The sequence below is a fragment of the Porites lutea genome, chromosome 1 (assembly GCF_958299795.1).
Source record: "Porites lutea chromosome 1, jaPorLute2.1, whole genome shotgun sequence".
In the NCBI taxonomy this organism is placed as follows: Eukaryota; Metazoa; Cnidaria; class Anthozoa; order Scleractinia; family Poritidae; genus Porites; species Porites lutea.
Genome location: NC_133201.1, coordinates 10452208 through 10475216, shown reverse-complemented (window position 1 = coordinate 10475216; position 23009 = coordinate 10452208). Strand labels below are relative to the sequence as shown.

The following is a 23009-nucleotide window of genomic DNA, read 5'->3' as shown; positions in this document are numbered from 1 at the left end:
AAACCACGGGATTATGTAGCCTGGAAAATCACCTGACATATATCGGGACATCTCCATTGTTTTTCAACAAAACGGCATCTGAGAAACGAGCGCAGAAATTCTATAATGATGTCGCGTTGCTACCAAGAGCTGGGTAGTGCCTCTAAGCTAATTTTCGTCCAGTCAATTCGGGGCCTCTGGATTGAATCAACGGGATTAACATTACACAATCCTAGAGCACACACCTTAAACAAAAAGTAATAAGGTACAAACAAAAGAGACCTATGAAAGGAAAATCTATGGAAAAATAACAGAATTCCCGAAAGGAGCCCCTGAGTGCATCGGCAACTTGCAATTAGAAAAAATGATTAAGAAGTGATAAAAAAGCAAATGTAATTCAAAAGGTGAGATGTGTCAGTTATACTCAATTCTATTTTTGAACTAAATTCCGATCTTTTGGTCAGGCCATGAAGTTGAACGGATAAACTGCATAATTGGGCCTATCAAAATGCTTCTCTAGTAAGGAGACGTTTTTCGACGTGGTATTTATCATCAATATTATGGATCTGCTCAATAACAGTGAATTCAGAAGGGTCAGATAGTAGCTGTGGTCACACTACGGACTTTTACCTGGGTAAAACCGATTTACCTAGGGCAAATTCATCAAAAATCTCCCGAGGTAAATTCATCTCGGGTTTTGTTTTACCTAGGTAAAAAATTCTGAGAAGGTCACACTACTGACATCGGCTCCCAAGGTTTTCACGCATAGTTGAATTTTTTTGGAGCTTAAATTCAAGAAAGCAATATGCGCAGGATCCAGGGGATCAAAGAGACGTTTTTTTCTTTTATTTTGCTGTTGTTTCTTACGCTAATTCAACGTGCAAGGTGAAACAGGTGAAGACGTAGACGATTCGTGCCCCCAAAATTACTTTCACCGCGTGAGCTATGTCTGGTTCTGTCATCAAGACCTTGGCCGATGAGCGTATATTGGCTAGCAACCTCGGTATTTCTTGTGTTCCTAAGCTATCGCTTTGGGGTAGCTGTCAAGGGAAAGTCTATTGTTCTCGAGACATATCCAAGCCCCAGACGATAAAATTTCCCCGAGGAAAGTTACCTAGGGAAAAATCGGTCTCGCTTAAAAAATCAAATTTTCCCTGGGTAAACTGTCAACAAGTAGAGTTTACCTAGGTAAAAAGTCTGTAGTGTGACCACAGCTAATAGATGTTTCTCTTTGCTGAAATGAACAGCAACCTCACAAGTGGTCTTCTTGGAAGACTAAGCCGACTTGTGGTTGCGCAATCTGACCTTGAATTCATTGGAAGTAGAACCAACATACTGAACCTTACACTTATCGCAAGTCACTAGGTAAATTGCATTTTTAGATTTACAGTTAGCATGTTGTCTTGTAAAAACGATCGGTATTTCTGCTATAAAAAATTTTATTTTCTCTGAAGTAATTTTACATAGATCATTCTACTTTCTAGGTACATTTGAAACAACCGCTGGGAAGTGTATCATTATTGGTGTAATTAGAACCTTTACGATCCGTCGTGAAACTCCGTTCATGGAATTCGCTCGCTTCGAGCTAAGGCGGCGTGCGACAAACGCAGACTACAGACTGGAAGGTGAACGAAGTAAACATTGTTGCAGAATGCTCTAACAGATTCCCTACCCTTAAACAACAACGTTTTCCTCGTTTACCTGCCAGTCTGCACGTCTGCAGCCTGCGTTTGTCGCACAGCGGAGACAAGAAGGGGCTTCTGATGTTCCCCGTCAACAAATCAAGCCTCGTTGGTTGACCACTCTTTTCCATGCCAACAACTGAAATCAAAGTTTCAAATATTCCAAGTTTTTAGTAGTGAAAATTTGGGAAACGTCCAGGTATCAGAACCGTCAGAACAATAATAACAATCATATTGACACGATACCCAACACACGGTTTGCGCGACCTCTCAAGTGTTGGCAATGTAAATGCAACACACGAAACGTTTAATCTGATTCACTAACGCAATGTCACGTCTTGTCTTGCCACGCCATGTCTTCTTATTCAGTGAAGCGTTAGCATAAATTATTTATTGTAGAATCCACTGTGAAGGCGAACATAAAAGCAACAATATTATGCCTACGTTATTTAAACGTTGTTGTCTTTTTCTGTTACTTATTTCATGTTCCATTACAGAAACGTTTACTGTGGTAGTGTCGTTCTTTTCCGGCATACCTAATCCGCAGTGGAAAGTCGAACGTAATCAAGAGCTTACGGACCTCTTGGTCGATTCCCTAAAAGCGGGAACCCTTGGCCATCCTTCACAGATGCCTGCTACACTTGGCTACAGAGGAATGTTGATTGAAGATGCGGCCCTAGATTCAGGAAAGGTACTAGTCCTTGGATCAAAAAGTACTGAGCTACAAATGGCTATACTTAAAACCATGCCTCAAGGAATGCTCAAGGAAGGTGATCTAGATGACATAGAAGATGCTATAAACGCAGGAGTACTCGATTTTAAGGAACCACCGATTTTCCGAGTACGAGGAAAGCGTTATGCACCGCCCTATCAACCTGCTGTATGGAATGCACTTGTACCTGCCTACAGGAGACAAAGGTGCAATAACTGCTATAACTACGCGACTCGCCGTGCAACCGATACCTTTGCCCAGCCTGGATTTGGTAGTGGACAGATATATACAAGAAATGGTGGGGGTGCGCTAATAGCCAATCCTCACACCGGTGCAAATCTCATAGCAGCTGCGCAACGTGATGGCTTGACTCAGCTCCACCCGCATCCAGCAGCACTTGCACCAGTACCTGGAGCTCCAGCTCACGCGTGGCGCCACCTGGTAGCACTAGTTGTCAAACCAGGTAAGTGAAAAAGAAAACAAAAACAAAAAAGAATGCTCCAAAAAAAATGAGATCCACGGGCCGTACCTCCCAAACGAAAATATTCTTGCCCTGCCATTCTTGCTCTGGTATCCTCATTTGACCGTCCTTTCTCGCTAGCTTGTTGTTGTTGCGTCGTAAAACCCACTCCTTCACTTTAAAACTGCTCATGGTACATTGGCCAAAATAACACAGAACAGGATACTCAGCATTTTCAACATCTAAGTATAATTTGATTTACTCAATGACGTAAAGTCTAGTTCCAGAAAAAAAAAAAGAAATAAACAAACAAACAAAAAACAAAACAAAACAAAAAAGAAATAATAATAATAAAAAACATGGATAGCACTCTCGTTGTACCCCCCCCCCCCTCCCCCACCATTACTTCACCACCACTTGCAATTTCCGCTATTTTGTAACTTGGGTACAGCCTAAAGACAAAAGTTCCCTAGAAAATGGTATTGCACTACACCATTATGCTAAAGAGAACTGTTTCTGAGAGAAACTCTGACACCCTTCAAATTTTTGCCCGCAAAGGATTTAAAAAAAACCTCTTTATATTGTATAGTTCCTTTTTAAGTTATATATTCAATCATATAAGTCAATTAAAGAGAACCATGATTAGGCGATACCTTACACTACACGAATCATGCCGTCTGTACAAGACCAATTACAAAAACAACTAAACACCGAGTAAACTTCAATTACTTCTTTTCACTAAGACTTAAAACACAACCACATTACAGTGAACACCGTCATTAGGGAACTTAAGCTAGAGACGTTTTTAAAGCGACGGCGACCGGACTGGCAGAGCAAGCCTGGAACTAAAGCAACCGTCGCTTCCCGCCAAAATTCGAACATTAAGATCGCAGCGAACTTAGAAGGAAGTCGCTTTAGAACACTACTGAAGAGAAAAATGTGGCTTCACATAAAGAATTGAGAGAATTAATGCTTAGTTGATATATGCAGACAACATCTTATCGGATGAAGAGTTTCTCGTTATTTTAGGAAATACTTGCATGCAATATATATATATATATATATATATATTTAGTATATACACACTCAGTGATCTTGGTAATTCAAGCAATCTGATTGGTTAGCTATCTCGGACTATGACGTTATATTCACCGCGCTAGGCGGTGAATATAAAGCCGAGCAAAATCGCTGTCGTGAACTGGGTGTTTTGCCAAAGTGTCAAAGTAAAACCTGTTTGAAAATACACGAATATCCAAGTGCTGATGACTTTGAAGGCAAGAAAAGAATTCATGGTGTTTAAACAGCGTGATTTATTGTGAAGTGGTTTACTTTAGCTGACTTTTTGTACCCTCGAAGCTATGTTTACCACTACAGAGGAAAACGAGGTCGCTTTGTCACTGTTTTGTGATTTCGGGATTTTCTCGCAAGACCAATTTTGCCTATAAATAGAGGTTAATTTATGGAGAAGAGAGGAAGGCAAATATTTTCGAAAATTGTACGTGCCAGCAAGTTAACAAGGCAAAGAACTTTGGAGATAAACAGCGCTTACCTTGATCGCAGCCGCTGTTGACAGCATTTGCAAGAAGCGACGAAGAAAACTTTCTCATTCACGGTGAGTTGACAGAAACAAATAAAGCTCTAGATACTTTTCTTCTCAGAATTGGGTAGTAATTTAAATTTTCGGCGTTTTCTTTTAAACCGTTAATGCTAAAGCTTACAAAACTCGATACAAAAGGATTAAAACTATCATTTGCCATGTTTGAAGATACTGTAAAGATCTAACTTTTGCGCATCCACTGTTTACGGCTTCGTGTTCACGCATGAATTTTCACCCGTCAATCAAACTAAGATCAGATCACAGAGGACGTCAAAATGTGGTAAAAACAACAGTGACACACTCGCCTGCGGCTCGTGTGCCACTTCTTTGTTTTTACGACATTTTGACGTCATCTGTGATCTATTACTGAACAGACGCACGGCAACATGTAATCTATTTGTTAAATATACACTCGTTTTCACTTGTTTCAGAGAAGAAACCATTAAAAAGTACGCTTTGATTGACAGATCAGGTGAGCTAGACACGCCAAAGTTTAAAAAAAGGATCTTTGTAAAATTTTCAAACATGGCAATTCACAAGCTTATCACTTCGCAAATAATAGCGTAATGACTTAAATGGAACCGCGAAAAGTTTGAATTGTTTCCTTACCTGAGAAGACAAGAAGAGCTTTGTTGTTTTCTGTTGACTCGCCAAGTTTACAGCCGAAAAGGTTTGTTGTGTCGTTCTTCGCATGAAATGCTGACAAAAATGGCGATTCGGTTGCTCGAGGTAAGACGTCGTCTTCATGTAGCATTCATTCTCCTATTTGCTTGAAACGTAGAAGTTCTGCAAACATTTGCTTTCAAATTTGTTTGTCTTAAATAAACTTCGTTTGTGAGCGAATTTTTTTCTTGTTAGGAAATGCTGAGCTCACGAAACAGCTTCTTCTAGGCGAATAAACGGGAGTTGTCAACAATCCATCGACCACAAAACTCAACTACAGTATATATATATATATATATATATATACACCCGTTTTCAAAAAGGTTTTCATATAGAGAGATATATAGATAGATATATACTTTTGTTTTCTTGCACGTGCGCCCGTGTGCATTTACACTTGTTATTGTCTAACTTGTGGAAAAACTTGGTTCAACAATAATTTTTCTTTTCGTCAGGTTCTTTGTTGCAATTTGTCAATAAAAAAAAAATAATGCACGAATATTGCCTGCAATTCTCTTGATTTGCATTCTCTTGAAAACTAAAGAATGAGGAATTCGGTCACTTGTAGGTCATATCATTGTTGTCGTTACAGAATAAGGGGAAAAACGCAGATGAAATGAAAAAAAAAAAGTGTTTTCCAAACCGCTGAGAAGGAAGATGTGACGGTGGATATCCATATTGGATATGTGGAAAGGAGCAACAATATATTATACCAGTTGATTAAAACAGACCAAGACGTTGACTAGGTACATAGAAGTAGATTTTATCATAACCATGATGAGCGGGTCATATATATTAATGTCTCACCTTTTTTCGCGTAAAATCGCGGCCTGTAAGGCAACGTCTTATTGAAGACAGAATAAACTCTCGGCCACAAATGCTTTCAAGTTAGTTTACAGTTTCTCTTAAGCACGCCCCTGGACAGGGCATTTTTTAATACACTCCATCAATAAAAATGCTTCGTCACTTGCTACAGATGCCATAGCATTTGGCCTACCAATTTGGTGACGCCGAATAACTCGCGGATCGGCTGCTTCGCGGGATGTTTTCCTCATTCCCAAAATCAGCTATATAATTCGCCATTGCAAGTTTGTATCGCAGGGGGGCATGTATTTTTCTAAAAAAAAAAAAAATGAAAACGACATTTCAAATTGGAACATGACATGATTATAGCCAATCTATCATCTCATATCCAACGCGCACTCGTGGAATAATTGTTTTATTATATATGTATATGTATATATATATATATATATATATATAAAACCCGTTTTCAGAAAGGTTTTCATACAGAGAGATATATAGATAGATATATATACTTTTGTTCTCTTGCACGTGCGCCCGTGTGCATTTTTTCACTTGTTATTGTCCAACTTGTGAAAAACTCGGTTCAACCATAAATTTTTTGTTCGTCAGGTTCTTTGTTCCAATTTGTCAATTGAAAAAATAATGGACGAATATTGTCTGCAATTCTCTTGATTTGCATTCTCTTGAAAATTAAAAAATGACGAATTGGGTCACTTGTAGGTTATATAATTGTTGTCGTTACAGGATAAGGGGAAAAACGCAGATGAAATGAAAAAAAAATGTGTTTTCCAAACCGCTGAGAAGGAAGATGTGACCGTGGATGTCCATATTGGATATGTGGGAAGGAGCAACAATATTGTAGCAGTTGATTAAAACGGATTAAGACGTTGACGAGGTTCATAGAAGCAGACTTTATCATAACCATGATGAGCTGGTCATATATCTTAATGTCTCACCTTTTTTTCGTGTAAAATCACGGCCTGTAAGGCAACGTCTCATTGAAGACAGAATACACTCTCGGCCACAAATTGCACTTGCTACAGGTGCCATGGCATTTGGCCTACCAATTCGGTGACGCCGTATAACTCGCGGATCGGCTGCTTCGTGGGATATTTTCCTCATTCCCAAAATCAGCTATATAATTCATCATTGCAAATTTGTATCGTAGGGCGCATGTATTTTTCTAAAAAAAAACTCAAAACGACATGTCAAGCTGGAACAAAAAAACCCGACGACGAAAAAATTTATCGTTGAACCGAGTTTTTCACAAGTTGGACAATAACAAGTGAAAAATGCACACTGGCGCACGTGCAAAGGAACAAAAGTATATATCTATCTATATATCTCTCTGTATGAAAACCTTTTTGAAAACGGGTGTATATATATATATATATATATATATCTTAATCACAAATGAAGACAGAAAACGGTTTCCTTTCAATCCACCTATATTTCGATCACATTCAGTGACCTTTTTCAGGGTGACTAACTAGCCGTTAACGTACAGAACTTTTAAATTGCTGAATTACGAAGGTAACGCGCGCGCATCACAACTGAAATGACTGTTATATATATATATATATATATATATATATATATATATATATATATATATATATATATATATATATATATATATATATATATATATATATATATATATATATATATCTGGAAATTAAGCTTCAAATGTGACTCAAAGAAAACCAGGACAATTAAAGAACGATCATCTGCAAATTTCTAGTTGATTCTGATTGGAATGAAAGTTAAATACTCACGTTTTTCCACAACGCAAACACAAACAGACCAGTCGACCACGACGGCAAGGTAGAGAGCAAGAGCATGCGCAATGTCTTACAAATCATTACGTCACGTCCGGTTGTAGTCGTAGTCGCCCCAAAAACTCGTCGATCTTAAGTTTCCCAATGTGTGATAGGAACAGTTAGATAACCGAAAGTTTTTTGCATGAGCCGATGACAGCTGCATCAAAAAAAAAAATATCGCTTTCGCATGTCCTTAATAAAAAGATAAGAAACAAACGACAAAAAACATTTAGCCGATTGTAAATTCAACAGCATCAATAAAAACAAAGAGTCTTGTCAACAAAACTTCTTACAGTTAACGAGACGTCGTCCCCAGGGCTCTCGGTTACTGCGCCCATTTCTTTAGTTATCATGCACTATTGATTTGTTTTTATTGTTGTTGTTGTTGTTACTTTATCGCATTCGCCATCGCTTTCAGATTTGGTAAACGCAAGCTGGTTATGAAGAATTAGCCGGGGGATTTGAGCTGATCACAAATGGATTAATATTTTGAATGATTAGAAATGCTAATGACTGATAGTGCAATAGACCACTTTCGGAATTTAGCTTGACAGCGAGTCTTAGACGACATAAATAACAAAAATCAAAAAGCATGTCCATTTATTTTCTTTGTTTGTGTCCTCTAAGACTCGTTGTGATGTTCAATTTGATATGCCGATATTGTGGGTTTATTGTTATATTCATCATATACATTCCCCAAAAGTAACGATAGCAACATTTAAGGATAAAACACCGTAATTTTCAATTGCATTTTTGTCCTCGGTATTGTCAGGCCGTTTTTTACATGAGGAAACTTTCAGAGTTTGATCTTAAGTGACGCGACACGAGGAAACATCTCTTTTTCAAAAACGCAGTGTTCCGCGCGTGATTTCCCTTCATGTTCCTTTCGAAGTGATTGGGGAACAAATGTTCCCAATCTAATTTCTCGCTCTACACAGTAAGGAACAAATTGTTCCTATCTACTGGCATATCCACTGCTTTTCGGAACGCCTTGTTCCCTTTCGGTTCAAATTGTTCCTATTCATGCCCAACAGGAACGGAATTGTTCCTAATCGAGGTGGTTTTTTGATCCTCAAGAAGAGTGTTATGTTCCGCTTATAAATGGGAACAGGTTACGAATTTGTGAGAAAGGAACTAGCGTTCCATCTTGTGCAAAGTGTAAAAAGGAATAGGGAACAATAGTTCTTATTTATCGTAGGCTATCTGAATCTACTGTCCATCACCTCCGCTATACAAATTTGACAAAACATGTATCCTTCAACAATCAAGTTAAGTACGAGACTTGCCCGTTACATGCTTAATCTCGTTCGGGCTTGCCCGCGCAAGTTCAGGCTTGTGTCTTTGTTTCTTTTGGTTAATTGTGTACCAAATACCGACAAGGAAACAAAGGGGACAAGGGGCAAGAATGACCAAGTGTGGGCAGAGATGGGCTAACAAATATCTTATTGGCGAATAAGATGATCTCTTGGGGACCCTTTTGCTAGTATAAGTGCATGCATACTTTAGAAAGATATCGATTTCAAGCTTATGCTTAAGATGAACAAACGAGGCAAGGATGTCGACTGGTCAACGTTAGCAAATGCATCGCCTAAACCAAAGAGACTTCACTTAGAAGAGGATGACTGTGATGGTCTTTTTCACTGCCCAGGGCAAATTTGTAACCACGATGGATTCACTACGCAAAGAGGCTGTAGAAAACACGTAAAGAACAAACAAAGTTGGTACTATTACTTCGACGAGAAGCCAGACAGTGCTCAAATCGATTCGCTTCATGTCGCTCAAAACAACAACTGCGAAGCTAATGATCAGAAGATTACACCGCGTAAAAGCAGGGCAATTGCCTCTTTTGATCCTATAAACAAAATTGCCAAGACCTTTTTTTCATGGCTAACTGACAGTGGTGGGGGCTGTAAAAGTGATCGACAAGCACAACAGATCGTGAGCAAGTGCTTAAAGTTTCTCAAATTTTGTTGCGAAGACGAAGAGGAGCTCACATTTGACATTGTGGACTTTAGTTTATGTTCACCGAATCTCCTTTTCAAGTTTGTTGATACGATGCAGGATGATTGGAATCTGGGACACGCGGGACGCATAGGCTACTTGGATGCCATTGTAGAATTGGTGGATTATCGAAAAGTGAATGGAGCATCGGAATCAGTATTGAGAGGGCTGGCTACAACAGAAATTTACTTGAAAAAGGTGCGCAAAACCGTTTCCAAAATGATGCGCTTGCAGTGGACGAGTGAGCTCGACATCGATGCCTTAGAAGCCAAGGGGCACTGGGCCACACTAGAAGAACTGTTGGAAGTCGTGGGGTGCTACTTGCCGCGCTACGAGAGCGTACTGAAATCATGCAAGGAGAAACCAGGTGCTGTTTTGCCAATAGATTTATCTTTTGCTACCAAATTTTTGGCCGTCTATTTATTTATTAAGGTCAAGGGCTCGCGCCCCATGACATATCAGTACTTAACGGTGGAAATGGTAAACAAAGCCAGGACTAACGGTGGATTTATAGACCAGAAAATGTTCAAAACGGCTGGAAAATTTGGCTTCGATTCTCTTTACCTGACTGATACGAGCATGCAAGTGTTGGATGGCTACATCGACCACATTCGCCCCCTACTCAGACCGACCTGCGACTTTGTATTGGTAACAAGAAATGGAGGGCAGCACAACAAGCTGGGAGAGCTAATGAGTAAACTGGTCTTCGATGCAACAGGCAAATACGTTCACCCGACTCGCTATCGACAGATTGTGGAGACTGCGAGTTGCAGGCAGCTGAGCAGCAGCGCGCAGAGCACAATCTCCGAGGACCAGAAACACAGCTCCGTTGTTGCAAGGGTTCACTATCAGAAGCAGCGATCGCGCGAGGTGGCGAGCAAAGCACATGAATATTTGGAACGATTGCACGGGAAAAAGGGATCAGAGCTAGAAATAGACGTGCGCTCGAGGCTTTCTGGCAATTCTGCGTCTTCTGAAGATCAAAACGGTAGCAAAACCGATACTTCCTCTAACGACGAGGGAGAAACGATCGCAGAAACACCACCCGAGCGTCTTTCAGGTGTCCCGAGACTAAAGCGGGAAAATGCGTTTATAGCGACAGACTTCCCGGCCAGAAAAAAGAGTGTGATGTTCACCCCTGAAGAAGACAATTAATCTAAAAGCAGGCATCGAGCGACACGGTTACGGTCAATGGAAAGCGATTCTCAGGGATCCCGAATTTCGTTTCAAGAGGGAAGGACAGCCAACTCCCTGCTGAGCCGTGCAGTGCGAAGATTTGGATCACTTTCTAAGTTATCCTAGAACTTTACATTGTGAGCAAAACAAAATTCTGCGAAGGGCACCAGAACACTAAACTGTAGTTAGGTCATAACACAAAACTTAAGAGGGCCCCCCTCGGAAGTTTTCCTCGACTGGACAAACGCAATGGACCAAGACTACGATGTTTTAACCGGAATTCTAAGTGTAATAGTTTGAAAGTTATAAAACGGGACAAAAATGCGTTCTTTTGGCGGGCGACACTTGAAAGCTAGTAGTGATCGTAAAACAACACATGCTTAAGCACAAACAATTTTTATTTGGACTTGATCATGAACAAATGAATCATCTTGCACAGGCAGTTGATCATGAGCACGTAGGACACCTAACTGACGATAGGCTAAACTCGAGTTAAACTGAAGGACCTACGAATAAAGGGCAATAATGCAAAATACAATGTTCTGTTCTCGTCCACTCTGAGCGCAGACCTACTTCTGGCTGGAAAAGTACTTGAGGATTGTGTTCTCACTGTTGCTGCAGCCACTGTCCTTCTGGCTCTTTGCACGAACTCGCCCTTCCTGTTTTCTTGCCCTCTTCGTCCCTTTCTGGAGTTGCTGCTCGCCCTGACAGGTCCTCAAAAACTCTAAGTGGTTCGTCTGCCAGCTAGGAACCTGGGTAAATACCTCATCGGCGCTGTCGTCCTCGGTACTCGCCTCGGCTTCTGCCACACCTTGCTCTTCCGTCGGTCTTGGCAAGGGTTCCGTCACATTTTTTACCATGAGCTGGTCTGCTTCGCGCAGTATTCCCAGCTCCACGCAGACTCTCCTACGTTCCGCCACCGCTTCCTCCGTGTTGAAGGTCCCAAGATTCTGATGGTGGAACTTCAGCTTGTCGGATAGGACCTCCTGGTACGCCATCAGGCTACTTCGCATGTATGGATCGTCTGCACGACTGTACTTTTCTACACACTCGTCAAGTTCCTTCTCCGCGGAACGCAGCCAAGAACCAGCGAAGACTAAACGTGCCTTCTCGCGGTGCTGCTGTACCAGGTGTTCTCTCTGTGCTCTTCGATTCTCTTCGAGATCAAGAACAATTGGAGTGGGCATCTCTTCGCCCGGGTCTAACGGAAGCAACTCTGCGTTCTGGGTGCTCACTCCGTTCTTCCTCAGCATGGATTTTCGCCTCAGGTGCTGCTGTCGTTTTCTCTGCTCTTCCTCGGCTCGTTTCCTCTCCTCCTCCATCAGCATGTGCTGCACTTGCCTGTGTCGTAGACTCTCTGGGTGCGATCTGCTTGCGGCTTCCCTCAACAAATCGAGGCGGTCGATCGAGGTGCTACTTACACCATCTTCATCGCAATTGTCCTCTTCTTCGTCTGTCGAAAGTGCAATGTTGATCTCGCCAGTGGCCAGTGGATTCGCAAGTGACAGCGACCTAAGTGCTTCCTTTTTCGTCTCCTTCAAAAGACCTTCCTCGTCATCTACGTCGTTGTCATCGTCGCTCTCGGTATCGATTTCGTCCTCGCTGGCATCGTCACATGGTTTTGCCTTTTCAGCAGCCCAAACAACGCATTCCATGGCGTGCTTTTTGAGCCACGCTGCCGCCTTTCGTTTGGGATTCGGGAGGCTCTTGAACTGATACGTGCGCAGACGTCTATCTATTGCTGGCTGGTCGGCGGGACCGAAATCGAGCATACGCTGCGCGGTCACTAACATCGGGCACTTGTTAAGGAATGCTTTAGCCGTCTGATACTTAACGTCGTGAGCGGTATATCCTCCTTGCGTTAGGATTTTCCAGTCGGCGACGTCGAGTGTTTTCTCGTCTGCCTCATCGATGAATATGACTTCTGTGAATGGGGTGATCATGGCCTTATTGAACGCCCGTTGCTTCGTGACGGTGGCGATGTTGCCATGGTGTACGAGCCCTTGTATCGGAAAAAACAAACTTGTTTTTCCGCTATTCGCATCTCCAACGAGACAGGGTACTTTATCTTTGTGCTGCTTCCCGTTGTAGTTTAGCAGTTTTAGGAAATCACCGCAGAATGTTGAAACTTCGTTTTCAGACAGGCTATTCGCTAGGATTTCCCGAAAGTACTTTGGATCAGCATGTTTAGATGGATCATATGCGCAAAATGCCCTGGGAGATACTTTTCCAATTTGGCGCTCTTCAATGGCATTCTCTTTGAATGCACGATCTTTGAGGGACCAGCAAACCCCATCGTTGACTTCTATAAGGTCGTAACTTATGACCAGGGGACGAAACAGTTCGCAGTGTGGGTCTGACAACAGTTCAATTATCCTCTTCATGTATTGGATAAGTCGCGATTTAAATTGCTCATTAGCGGCGAGAGTGTTGATGAAATTCCTTGCTTCGCACTTGTACGTGTATGTGTAAATTGCCCTTGGATCTTTCTTGTACACTTTGCCTCGATAGCTGGCGTATTGTAACTTTTGCGTTGCGATGGTGATGTCGTTGACGAGAATTGTGAGTTTATCTGATAAATGTTTCTCTTCGCGTTCAGAAACCGGCAACGTCGTGTCGCGTGTAAAGCCAAACTTGTCAATTTGTAGCTTAGCTTCCACCATCTTTTCTAGCGCGTTTGATAATGGCTGTTGAAAACTTGGGTTAACGATAGTGACACGAACAACATTTTCTGTCCCACAGCCTTCCAATTCTTGTGGTTGCGATGTTGCGAGTAAGCTCGATAATTCCTCGCGATAATTGTGCTCGTATGATGCTGTCACGAGGTCTTGCACATAGGGATTTTTATGGTCTTTAAGTAGATTGTACAGTTCTCGAATGGCAATACACTCTTTTCCATCTTGAAATTGCACCTGGTAAAGTAAAAACTCAAATTTAGTGAACAGAATTTTTTTTTGGAATGGTCATCGCTAACTAAGTCGTATAATTCGTAACTCATCCCCGTAACAGCTTGACTCTGATCTTTCTATCAGCTGTAAGGTATTACATAAGTTGCACAGAATAAACCTGCCCAATTATAAAAGTATCTATTAGGAAGCTTTAACTTGCCAAGAATACGTCCCATACCTGTTTTGCTGTGACACCCATTCCACACTCGAGCAGGGTCCGATGAACCACCAAGGGATTTGCAGGAGCGCCATTGGGTGACGTGAGTGCAATCCAATAGGTCAGCGATGGCCAAAGCAATTTATTCACACGAGTTCGACTGCCATCAAGCCATTGTTCGGAAGACGTGCTTGGCACAGGACTTGGTTCGGGTTCTTCTTCGCTTTCCTCGCTTTCCTCTTGTACGTTTCCCTTCTTTTTCTCGTGTGTAGATATCGCACTGAAAAAAAAAGGCTGCATTCGGAATACCTGAAAATGGACAAGATTCGTTTTAATTTTTTTTGGCAAACCAATAATTAGCATGAAATTTGATGAAAGCTAACCTGAAAGGGCTCTGTCACACAAATCTCGCTTTTTGCAGATGTTTTTCCACGATTTAGCAAGCTCCTTTTCGCTCACGTTCCACACACATTTCGCGCTCACAATGCTACATTGGCCGGCGATTACGGGACTCATGTAACCCAACGTTGCTCCTTTTATTCCCTCGCTGTTAAGCTGTTTGCACGGTCCTGTGGCTCGACACATCTTCGTCAAATGTGCAGCGATAAATGAGGCTTAAACGGCTGCTTATGTAGCTGTCTTCGACTTGTGAAGTCGATAAGAATAAATATGAAGAAATGTCACTCGCTGTTTTTGACACTGTTACGGTTTGAACCATAATGGTCAACTTATTGAAAGCAAACCTGGCCATTATTATGGAATTTATGTCGCAGTTTTCTCGCAGTTTTTGTCCCTAGGGTTGATAGGTTTTTAAGGGAGAACAAGTGGACAGAAACTAGCGATAATTGCAACACAAAACGGTTACTTCAGAGTTACGTACTTCTGCGTTCTTCTGTGTTACTCGAAACGTATCTGGTGAAACCAACTAAATTTTGTAAAGAGTGCTGTTAATTGGGCATGGAAAATTATTGTTCCAAACCTTAGGTGGTTTCAACATTCATACTATTGATAGGCGGCTTTGTCTTAACACTGAGAGAAACACAAAGGGAACAGATTTGACTCGTTAACGTTGTAAAGATCGTTGGCAATAATTGTGAAATTTCGTTCGCAGTTTTCTCACAGTTTTCGTCCCCAAGGTTCATAGATTTTTAAGGGAACACAAGTGGACAGAAACTAGTGATAATTGCAACACAAAATGGTTACTACAAAGTGACGTAATGCTGCATTCTTCTGCGTAACTCGAAACTTGCCTGATGAGAACAACTGAATTTTGAAAAAAAGTGCTCAAAATTGGACATGGGAAACTATTGTTTGAAAATTTACTTAATTAAACCATTCATACTTTTGTAAGGCTTGCTTATTGTTGATAGAAAAACAAATGAAACAGATTTGAGTTGTAAACAATTGTCATGTACTTTGTGCTATTCCGAGTTTCCTGAAACGGTGCTCAAACTGATCAAATGTAATACATTTCTTTTGCCGCAAACATCCTCTCAAACAAGGACGGGAAAGATGGATCTGATCCCCGCTATATCCGTGAAATCCGTCTTCCCCGTTGACTTTAATAAGTTTACATTGAAGAGCACTTACAGTGCTGTTAAGTGAACCAATTGTAATATATTAGCTTAGGAAACATCTTCTCAAACAAGGACGGGGAAGATGGATTCGACGGGTTTGACGGGGATATGAATTTTTAATGAAATAGTTAATCATATACTTCTCTTTAAAACTGTAAGTATATATTAAAGAAATATTTATTAAATATTGCTGAGAATTTACTTACAGTATTCAAAAGTAGTTTATTATAGAATAGATCATTAAACATTCATATCCCCGCTAAATCCGTTAAATCAGTCTTTCCTGTTGAATTTCAGAAGTTTACATTGGAGAACACTTACAGTGCTGTTAAGTGGATCAGTTGTAATATATTAGCTTAGGAAACATCTTCTCAAACAAGGACGGGAAAGATGGATTCGACGGGTTTGACGGGGATATGAATTTTTAATGAAATAGTTAATCATATACTTCTCTTTAAAACTGTAAGTATATATTAAAGAAATATTTATTAAATATTGCTGAGAATTTACTTACAGTATTCAAGAGTAGTTTACAATATGATATATCATTAAGCATTCATATCCCCGCTAAATCCGTTAAATCCGTCTTTCCCGATGAATTTTAGAAGTTTACATGGAAGGGAACTTACGTTACGTTAACTTATGTTAGCTTCCGAAACTTCTTGTCAAAGACGGAAAAGATGGATTTGACGGGAGTAATGGGAGAGCTACTACCTAACAACAGAATTCACTATAAAGCGGTTTTTTTGGCTTTAAGCATCTTTGTCATCACTGACAAAGAAGGAACTAAATTTTGGGAAAGGTTTTAAGGCTAACATATCTTCACACAGTATAGGAACAAGCGTTCGTTTCAATGGCCGTTCCTCTCACAAGGAACGCTTTTGCGGAAAAACATCCAGATATATTTGCAGTTTTTAGCAAAAGAACTGAGAATGTGCTTTTTAGCTTTTTCCTGCATAAAACTACTAAGAGATATAGTTTTAGAAAGATCTTCGCAGTACTTAGTATTATTTTAAGGCTTCAAAAAAAGGGAACTGAATTTTTGGGAAACGATCATTATCATCATCAGAAGCAGTAGCATCACCATCATCATCATTATCATCCTCATCATCATCACCATCATTATCATCATCATGATCATCAGTATGACCAACATTATCATTAGGTGTTATGGAATGAAAAGCCCAAGTTACCTTGTTATTGACAGATTGCTGTTATTCATTCCTAGATACAGCGGTACGTACTGGTGATTTCCATTGGTATCGACTGGATAACAACGGACAGTGGTCGCACAAACCTGGCGAGACACAGGTCTCCCAGCTAGATAACGCAAATGCTCCCATTGTAGATCCAAGGAATTGTGCTCTTGGCGCTTATGTGTTTCAACGTTTCATGGTTGCAGATCCATTGGCAAATCAAATAGGTGGTAATTTTATTTGTCCTGTATAAGCAAATGAGGAAATGAATTGGAAAGCTACACTGCACGGCTTGATGAAAAGTTGTTATTAGATAAAAAGCAAAATGTATTTATGTTAACCGAAGCATTAAAAGAGGTTGAATAGAAATGTTGTATTCGGAATCGCACTCTTTCTCCTAGGGTGATTTACGACAAATAAAACCTGTTACATACCTACAGTTAGTTTCTTGTCCTTGTTTTAGAAATTTGATATCGAATGCCATCAGTCTGCATTAATGGAAACTGCGGGCATGCGCAGCTTTTCAGGATGATAGCGCGAGCCTACAGATCGAGTGAAGACAACGAGAAATAAAATGGTCAGTGGAGGGAGAACTGGGGAAAAACGGGAAATAGATGATTTCATTGGAGCTCAGCTCAGCACAGCTTGACTGACTCAAAAGGGTATGACTATGGAGTTTTGCTACGCATATAAGGGGTCCTTTCTTTCGATCGGTAAGATTTTAAGAGTGTCTGATTATTAAGAAATCAGAGAAACAACCAAATGGCCAATTCAAAAATTGCTCACCTCTTAACATGGTTTCCTCAAACAACTCATGAGGCCTGACTCAAAAGTGTTTCGCAAGTCATATCGGGCTCCTGTATCGGCAAAATCACGTTTTTACAGATGGTTCCAGCAAGACTTCGAACAAAAATCTGAAACGTTTAGAGTAACACAGTGAAGGTTGGTTTATAGCGGAGCTCTGGCGCGCGAAGCGCGCCTGCGGAGCACCATGGGTAAGTAAATCTACCCATCTCAGAAAATTTGGTAATCACGTGACCGTACACCGCCCGCCCGCCCGTCCGTCCGCACCACAGGGAAACTAGTGTTTAATCCTCACACTTTCTAGCCAGTTTGGGAGCACAGGAAGACTGATATTGCACACATATATTGCACATCAATGTTGTGATCAATTGACAGCTGTCAAAACAGGGTATCCGCTGACCAGTATCACCTGACCGTATCGCGGGCGCAGGTGTCGACTTATCGAGGTCGAATATCTTTTTGAAGTTATCGGCTGACAAGTTTCTAGTTCTCAAATGATCGCAGGCTCAAGTTAATTTTTTTAAAATTCATATGAAATATGTTGTGTTTTGTATGTGCCGCACAATTAAAATGTTGATTTTAAACTGACCTCGGAAGCTAAAATTCAGCCAGTTTTTACAGGCAGGGAAGACATGCCAGTTGCTTTTGACTTTTCTCACCAAGGTCACGCGTTGGTCACGCTCTACGTCCAATTTTTATGCTCTGATCGGTCAAAATTTGACAGGTGAGTTTATGCGGAAAATTTATGCAGCATCTTGAAACTTGCTTACTTTGCTGAAGCTGACAGAGTTTTGTGTCAACGTGTGATGTTTTTAACTGTCTTTTTCCACTGAATGTACAAAATGAAATTCCGCTGCTATCAAGAGTCTTCCGTTATTCATGGCTAGTTTGTTTATTGGGTTTTTGGTTGAGAAATACGTCGCTTGTCAAAGTCGGAAATCCGATTTCGGATGGCATCGTTTTCGTCTTTCACCTCGCTTGATGCGTAAGAGGGGTGAAAAGTCTGAAGCGATTCTGGCCTTACTTGATAGTTTTCAGTGCATCTCGAATGTTAAGCCTGAGTAATTATTGTATTTGACGTTTGTTTTTTTATATCTAATTTAATGAAGTCGAGCGTAGTTTAAAGGGCTATTTAGTTTATGCACGTTTTTAATTGTAAGATTTGAGACAATGATCTGACCGAGTATCAGGTTTGATTATAAGCTTATAGAACTTTAAAAAGCCTTTAGACATTTTCTCACCGCAAATAGAAAGAAAACGTTCCAAAGAATATTTATTTATAATTCTGGCTGTAAAAGAAAGCTTTGAGCGATTTTCTTGCCTCGAGTTCATCTTTGAAAAAGCAAACACCGGGGAAGCCGGCTTACAAAATGAAAAAAAAAAAAATAAACAAGAATTTTCAGAGACACTTTAATACTTGTCTTCGTGAATGAAAATTGTTGTCTCTGTATATGTTTCACCGAATTACTTTCCTTTTATTGATTGTTAGTAGTCTCTTTTGCAATTTTTATCGCTGTTCCGTTTGTTTTCAGTCGCTCATGAACATCGCTTGCATCCAGGAGTAGTCAAAACGCCGCGCGTATCAAACGCTTTTGACGATTACGAAGCGTATAACTCTATTAATCATAATTTAAACAGTCGACATTGGCGCTTGTCAAAAGCCGTATAGGTGATTTTGGAAGTGTTTTTATAAACGGTTTCGCTAAAAGCCCACACGTGCTTCGATCGTCCTGAATATTGAGTGAGTGTAATTTGTATTGCAAAATTGTGAAATACTGCATTCTGTCAGCGCCTCATGGTACTGTTTCACCTCAGATGTGATGTATAAAAAGTATAAAAGGTTGGGTTACACGTCCCCAGACTTGTTGGCAAGACTTTGTAAAGTTAATTTTTCGAACGCAAAAAATTCGGCCTGATTTGTTTTTCCAGGCCTAATCTACTGTGATCAAGAGCCCGCGCTCTTAAATGTGATCGGAGATGACTGTTTTTTTGGGAGGGTGTACATATAAGGCTATCAACTCGATGTAAGATTAAGTTCACTCTTAGCTTGGACTGTTTGCAAATTACTTTTCTCTAAAATCACTTAACCTTTCCCTCAAAAGTCACATGAATGTGCTCTAAAGTTAACTGAATTGTGGAAAACAAGTTTATTGTTTGATTTAAATTATAAATTCGAGTTAATATATAGGAGCTTCGCTTTTAGCCCTGGCTAAATCTATATATTATATATACACAACTTAGTACAATCAGCTTTGCAGATTTCAGTGTGTTTACTTAGCACAAGTATATGCCCACAAGGGAGGAACTGAAGTAAACAACTAGAACGATAGGGTACAAAAGTCGCTGTCTAACTTACGAATGGCACAATGTAGCCAAACGGGTTTGTACTGCAGTATTTTCGTACAATTATAGTACCTGTCATCCTAAATCTCTTCGTTTCTAGTTCTCCCTGATCTAACCATTATGCATTAAATTAATTGATTTTATTATTCATTCAAAATATTTCCCCGATTCTGATTGGCTAAAAGTCACTATAACCAGCTACTGATGACCAAATTTGGAAAACTATTTCGATTAATGAACCGATGACGTCAAAAGTGCAGCCTTCGTTCAGGTTAATGCACCGTTAACCGAGAAGACCTGAGGAAGAGGTTGAGTTGTTTTGGTTGTGAAAACAATCAAAGTGTGCATACGGCTAACTTGTGGATTATTAATTGCTATATTTTGGTAATAAAAGCTGATAATAAACCTGCAATTAGTCTACCGGTGTATTTTAAGTTTGTCAAAAAATGAAATTATGTTTTACGATAAAAAAAGAAAAAGAAAAAGAAACGAATGTTTCCAATAGCGAGAGTCGAACCCAGGACCACCGACGTGTGAAGTGAACTTGTTATCTATTGCGCCACGACAGCTAAAGTAATCATGCTGAAAACGTTTGCCCATGCAATTCTGCCGGTTGAGGCTGTTTGTGCCGGTAGAGCGTTATTTATGAAGAACTGAAAGATATATTCGAGGAAAACAAGCATGGTTTTTACAGTTAAAGCTGTGCTTTAACTCATTTTGTCGCCTGAAGAATATATGGACGAGAAGTGTCTCGCAATATGCTCGCGAAGTCTCTTGCAGCTTGCGATTCTCGGGGTTTACTTGAGGAGAATCACTTACGATTCATCAACAGCAAACATTTCCGCTTTTATTGAAGAAAGAAACATTTCATTTCAGAATGATATTTCACTAAAAACCATGAGATTGGGAGTCTTGCCGTGAGAAAAGTTAAAAACATCGTGAGACTCACGGCAGAATCGTGAGCTTGGATCAGCTTCGCTTGGAAGTGGAAGAGCAATTGCTGATCTTTTCGGCCTCATGTTTATCGCCTGGACGAGTCAAAAAGCTTTTATGCTCCATGTTCCTTTAGATAGTAATTATTGAGTCGGTTATTGCTATTGGTGGAGTCTTGCTTTGGGTGAGCTCTGGTTGCTGGGATACCCAATAACGACAATTCCAGTTTGGGATAAATTTGGCCACAAGAGTGGCCGTTTATTTCATTTAAGCATATCAAGCTAGGAAAGTCCAGATACACAAGAAGATTTATCCCAGCAAAGGTGAGGGTACACCCGCCACAGCCCGGAGTGACAGGGTAGCCCCACCCGAGGCCAAAGCAAGAGAACCACCAACAAAAAAACCTTAGTAATCTAGAAGCAAAATGTACAAGTGTAGCTATAAATATGGATCAATTATGTCATAACAAGTAACAATACGGTGGCTAGAACAGTTAATTTAGCACCGTTCTAAACCGGATGGCTCAAACAATTAACATCAGAGAAAGTCTAATAACATGATGGCTTGAACAGTAAGCACCATAGAAAAGAGGGTGGCCCAAACAGGTAACATCCTTGAAAGAACCAACAGTAATGGTGGCTTGAACAGTTAGCACCATAGAAGATACTGGGTGGCTCAAACAGTTAACACCCGTAAAAAAGCTAAGAACATGGTGGCTTGAACAATTAGCACCATAGAAGATACTGAGTGGCTCAAACAGTTAACATCCGCGAAGCTAAGAACATGGTGGCTTGAACAGTTAGCACCATAGAAGATACTGGGTGGCTCAAATAGTTAACACCCGTGAAAAAGCTCAGAACATGGTGGCTTGAACAGTTAGCACCATTGAAAATAGGGTGGCTGAGACAGTTAACACCCATGAAAGAACTAAAAACAATGGTGGCTTGAACAGCTAGCACCATAGAAAAAACTGGGTGGCTCAAACAGTTAACACCCGCGGAAAAGCTAAGAACATGGTGGCTTGAACAGTTAGCACCATAGAAGATACTGGGTGGCTCAAACAGTTAACACCCGTGACAGAACTGAAAATAATGGTGGCTTGAACAGTTAGCAGCATAGAAACTAGGGTGGTTCAAACAGTTAACACCCACGACAGAACTAAAAGTAATGGTGGCTTGAACAGTAGCACCATAGACAATAGGGTGGCTCAAACCGTTAACACCTGTGAAAAAGCTAACAACATGGTGGCTTGAACAGTTAGCACCATGAAAAATTGGGTGACTCAAACAGTTAACACCCGTGAGAAAGCTACTAATACGGTGGCTTGAATAGTTAGCACCATAGAAAATGGGGTGGCTACAACAGGTAACAGCCGTGAGAGAACTACTCCAGTGGAGGAACAAATCCTCACTATGAAAAACACTGGCAACAGCATGTCACCGACAGTGAGTAAAGGAAAACAACAGAACATGACGATACAACACGTAACATGACATACAAAACTGACCTCTGAACAGCACACAATTACCCTAATAAAATTATGCTCATACCTCTGAGATAACTTTTAAGAATGGTTGCAATGTAATTTCTAAAACCTTGTAAATGCGTTGAGGGAATGGAACATAAAGTTTTAGCCGGTAGAGTTGGATAATGTATCGTTTTTTTGTTGTTGTTGTTGTTGTTTTTTTTAAAATAATAATTGAAGGTTCCAAGTAAACTGAGTCCAAAGGTCAAAAATGCTCAAACGTGCAAAATTGTAACTTCAGAATATCAATAAAATTAAGTGCCTTTGCAAATCATAACACAGCTAATATTGTGAATAAAGGCATGCATTACTGGGCTGGTATAAACAAATATTTCAAATTAAATATCGATCGAGTGATATTTTGCGCTAGTTGGCACCAGCGATACAACTAGCTGAAGTAGGAAAACGAGGTACAACGAAGTATGAACAACGAACGGAATAGCATACACGCCAGTGTAACTGCCAACATTTAACTGGCCGATTGGATGAAGAATTCGATTTTATATTAGCGTAACGTGTATCAATTCCCGCAATTAACAAGACGATCGTGTGCACGCACATCATCTCAGATCTGTCCACATCGATACAGCACCGAGAGTAAGCGGTAAGCCATCGGGCAATAATCT

At 40.5% G+C, this 23009-nt stretch overlaps 3 protein-coding genes across 3 annotated transcripts; 2 read left to right on the top strand and 1 right to left on the bottom strand.

Moving 5' to 3' along the window:
- Positions 1-924: 924 nt before the first annotated feature.
- On the top strand, positions 925-17201 carry LOC140946407 (uncharacterized). The gene is made up of 4 exons (XM_073395559.1): positions 925-982; positions 1464-1604; positions 2159-2836; positions 16811-17201. The coding sequence occupies exons 1-4, from the start codon at positions 925-927 to the stop codon at positions 17029-17031; spliced, it is 1098 nt and encodes a 365-aa protein (XP_073251660.1). The 3' UTR covers positions 17032-17201.
- LOC140935055 (uncharacterized) lies at positions 9260-11059 on the top strand. Its single transcript, XM_073384592.1, has one exon. The coding sequence runs from the start codon at positions 9260-9262 to the stop codon at positions 10877-10879; it is 1620 nt and encodes a 539-aa protein (XP_073240693.1). The 3' UTR covers positions 10880-11059.
- On the bottom strand, positions 11411-14590 carry LOC140948221 (uncharacterized). The gene is made up of 3 exons (XM_073397446.1): positions 14465-14590; positions 14027-14314; positions 11411-13848 (listed from the first exon to the last, which is right to left on the bottom strand). Exons 1-3 carry the CDS (start codon positions 14588-14590, stop codon positions 11470-11472), a joined length of 2793 nt encoding a protein of 930 aa, XP_073253547.1. The 3' UTR covers positions 11411-11469.
- Positions 17202-23009: the final 5808 nt, after the last annotated feature.

Coding starts and splice junctions, on each gene's coding strand:
- LOC140946407 (XM_073395559.1), top strand. CDS start 925: ATGTCTGGTTCTGTCATCAAGACCTTGGCCGATGAGCGTATATTGGCT. Junction 983..1,463: donor TATATTGGCTAGCAACCTCG/GTATTTCTTGTG, acceptor TCTACTTTCTAG/GTACATTTGAAACAACCGCT. Junction 2,837..16,810: donor AGCACTAGTTGTCAAACCAG/GTAAGTGAAAAA, acceptor ATTCATTCCTAG/ATACAGCGGTACGTACTGGT.
- LOC140935055 (XM_073384592.1), top strand. CDS start 9,260: ATGAACAAACGAGGCAAGGATGTCGACTGGTCAACGTTAGCAAATGCA.
- LOC140948221 (XM_073397446.1), bottom strand. CDS start 14,590: ATGTGTCGAGCCACAGGACCGTGCAAACAGCTTAACAGCGAGGGAATA. Junction 14,315..14,464: donor GCGCGAAATGTGTGTGGAAC/GTGAGCGAAAAG, acceptor GTCCATTTTCAG/GTATTCCGAATGCAGCCTTT. Junction 13,849..14,026: donor TGGGTGTCACAGCAAAACAG/GTATGGGACGTA, acceptor TTCCAAAAAAAA/ATTCTGTTCACTAAATTTGA.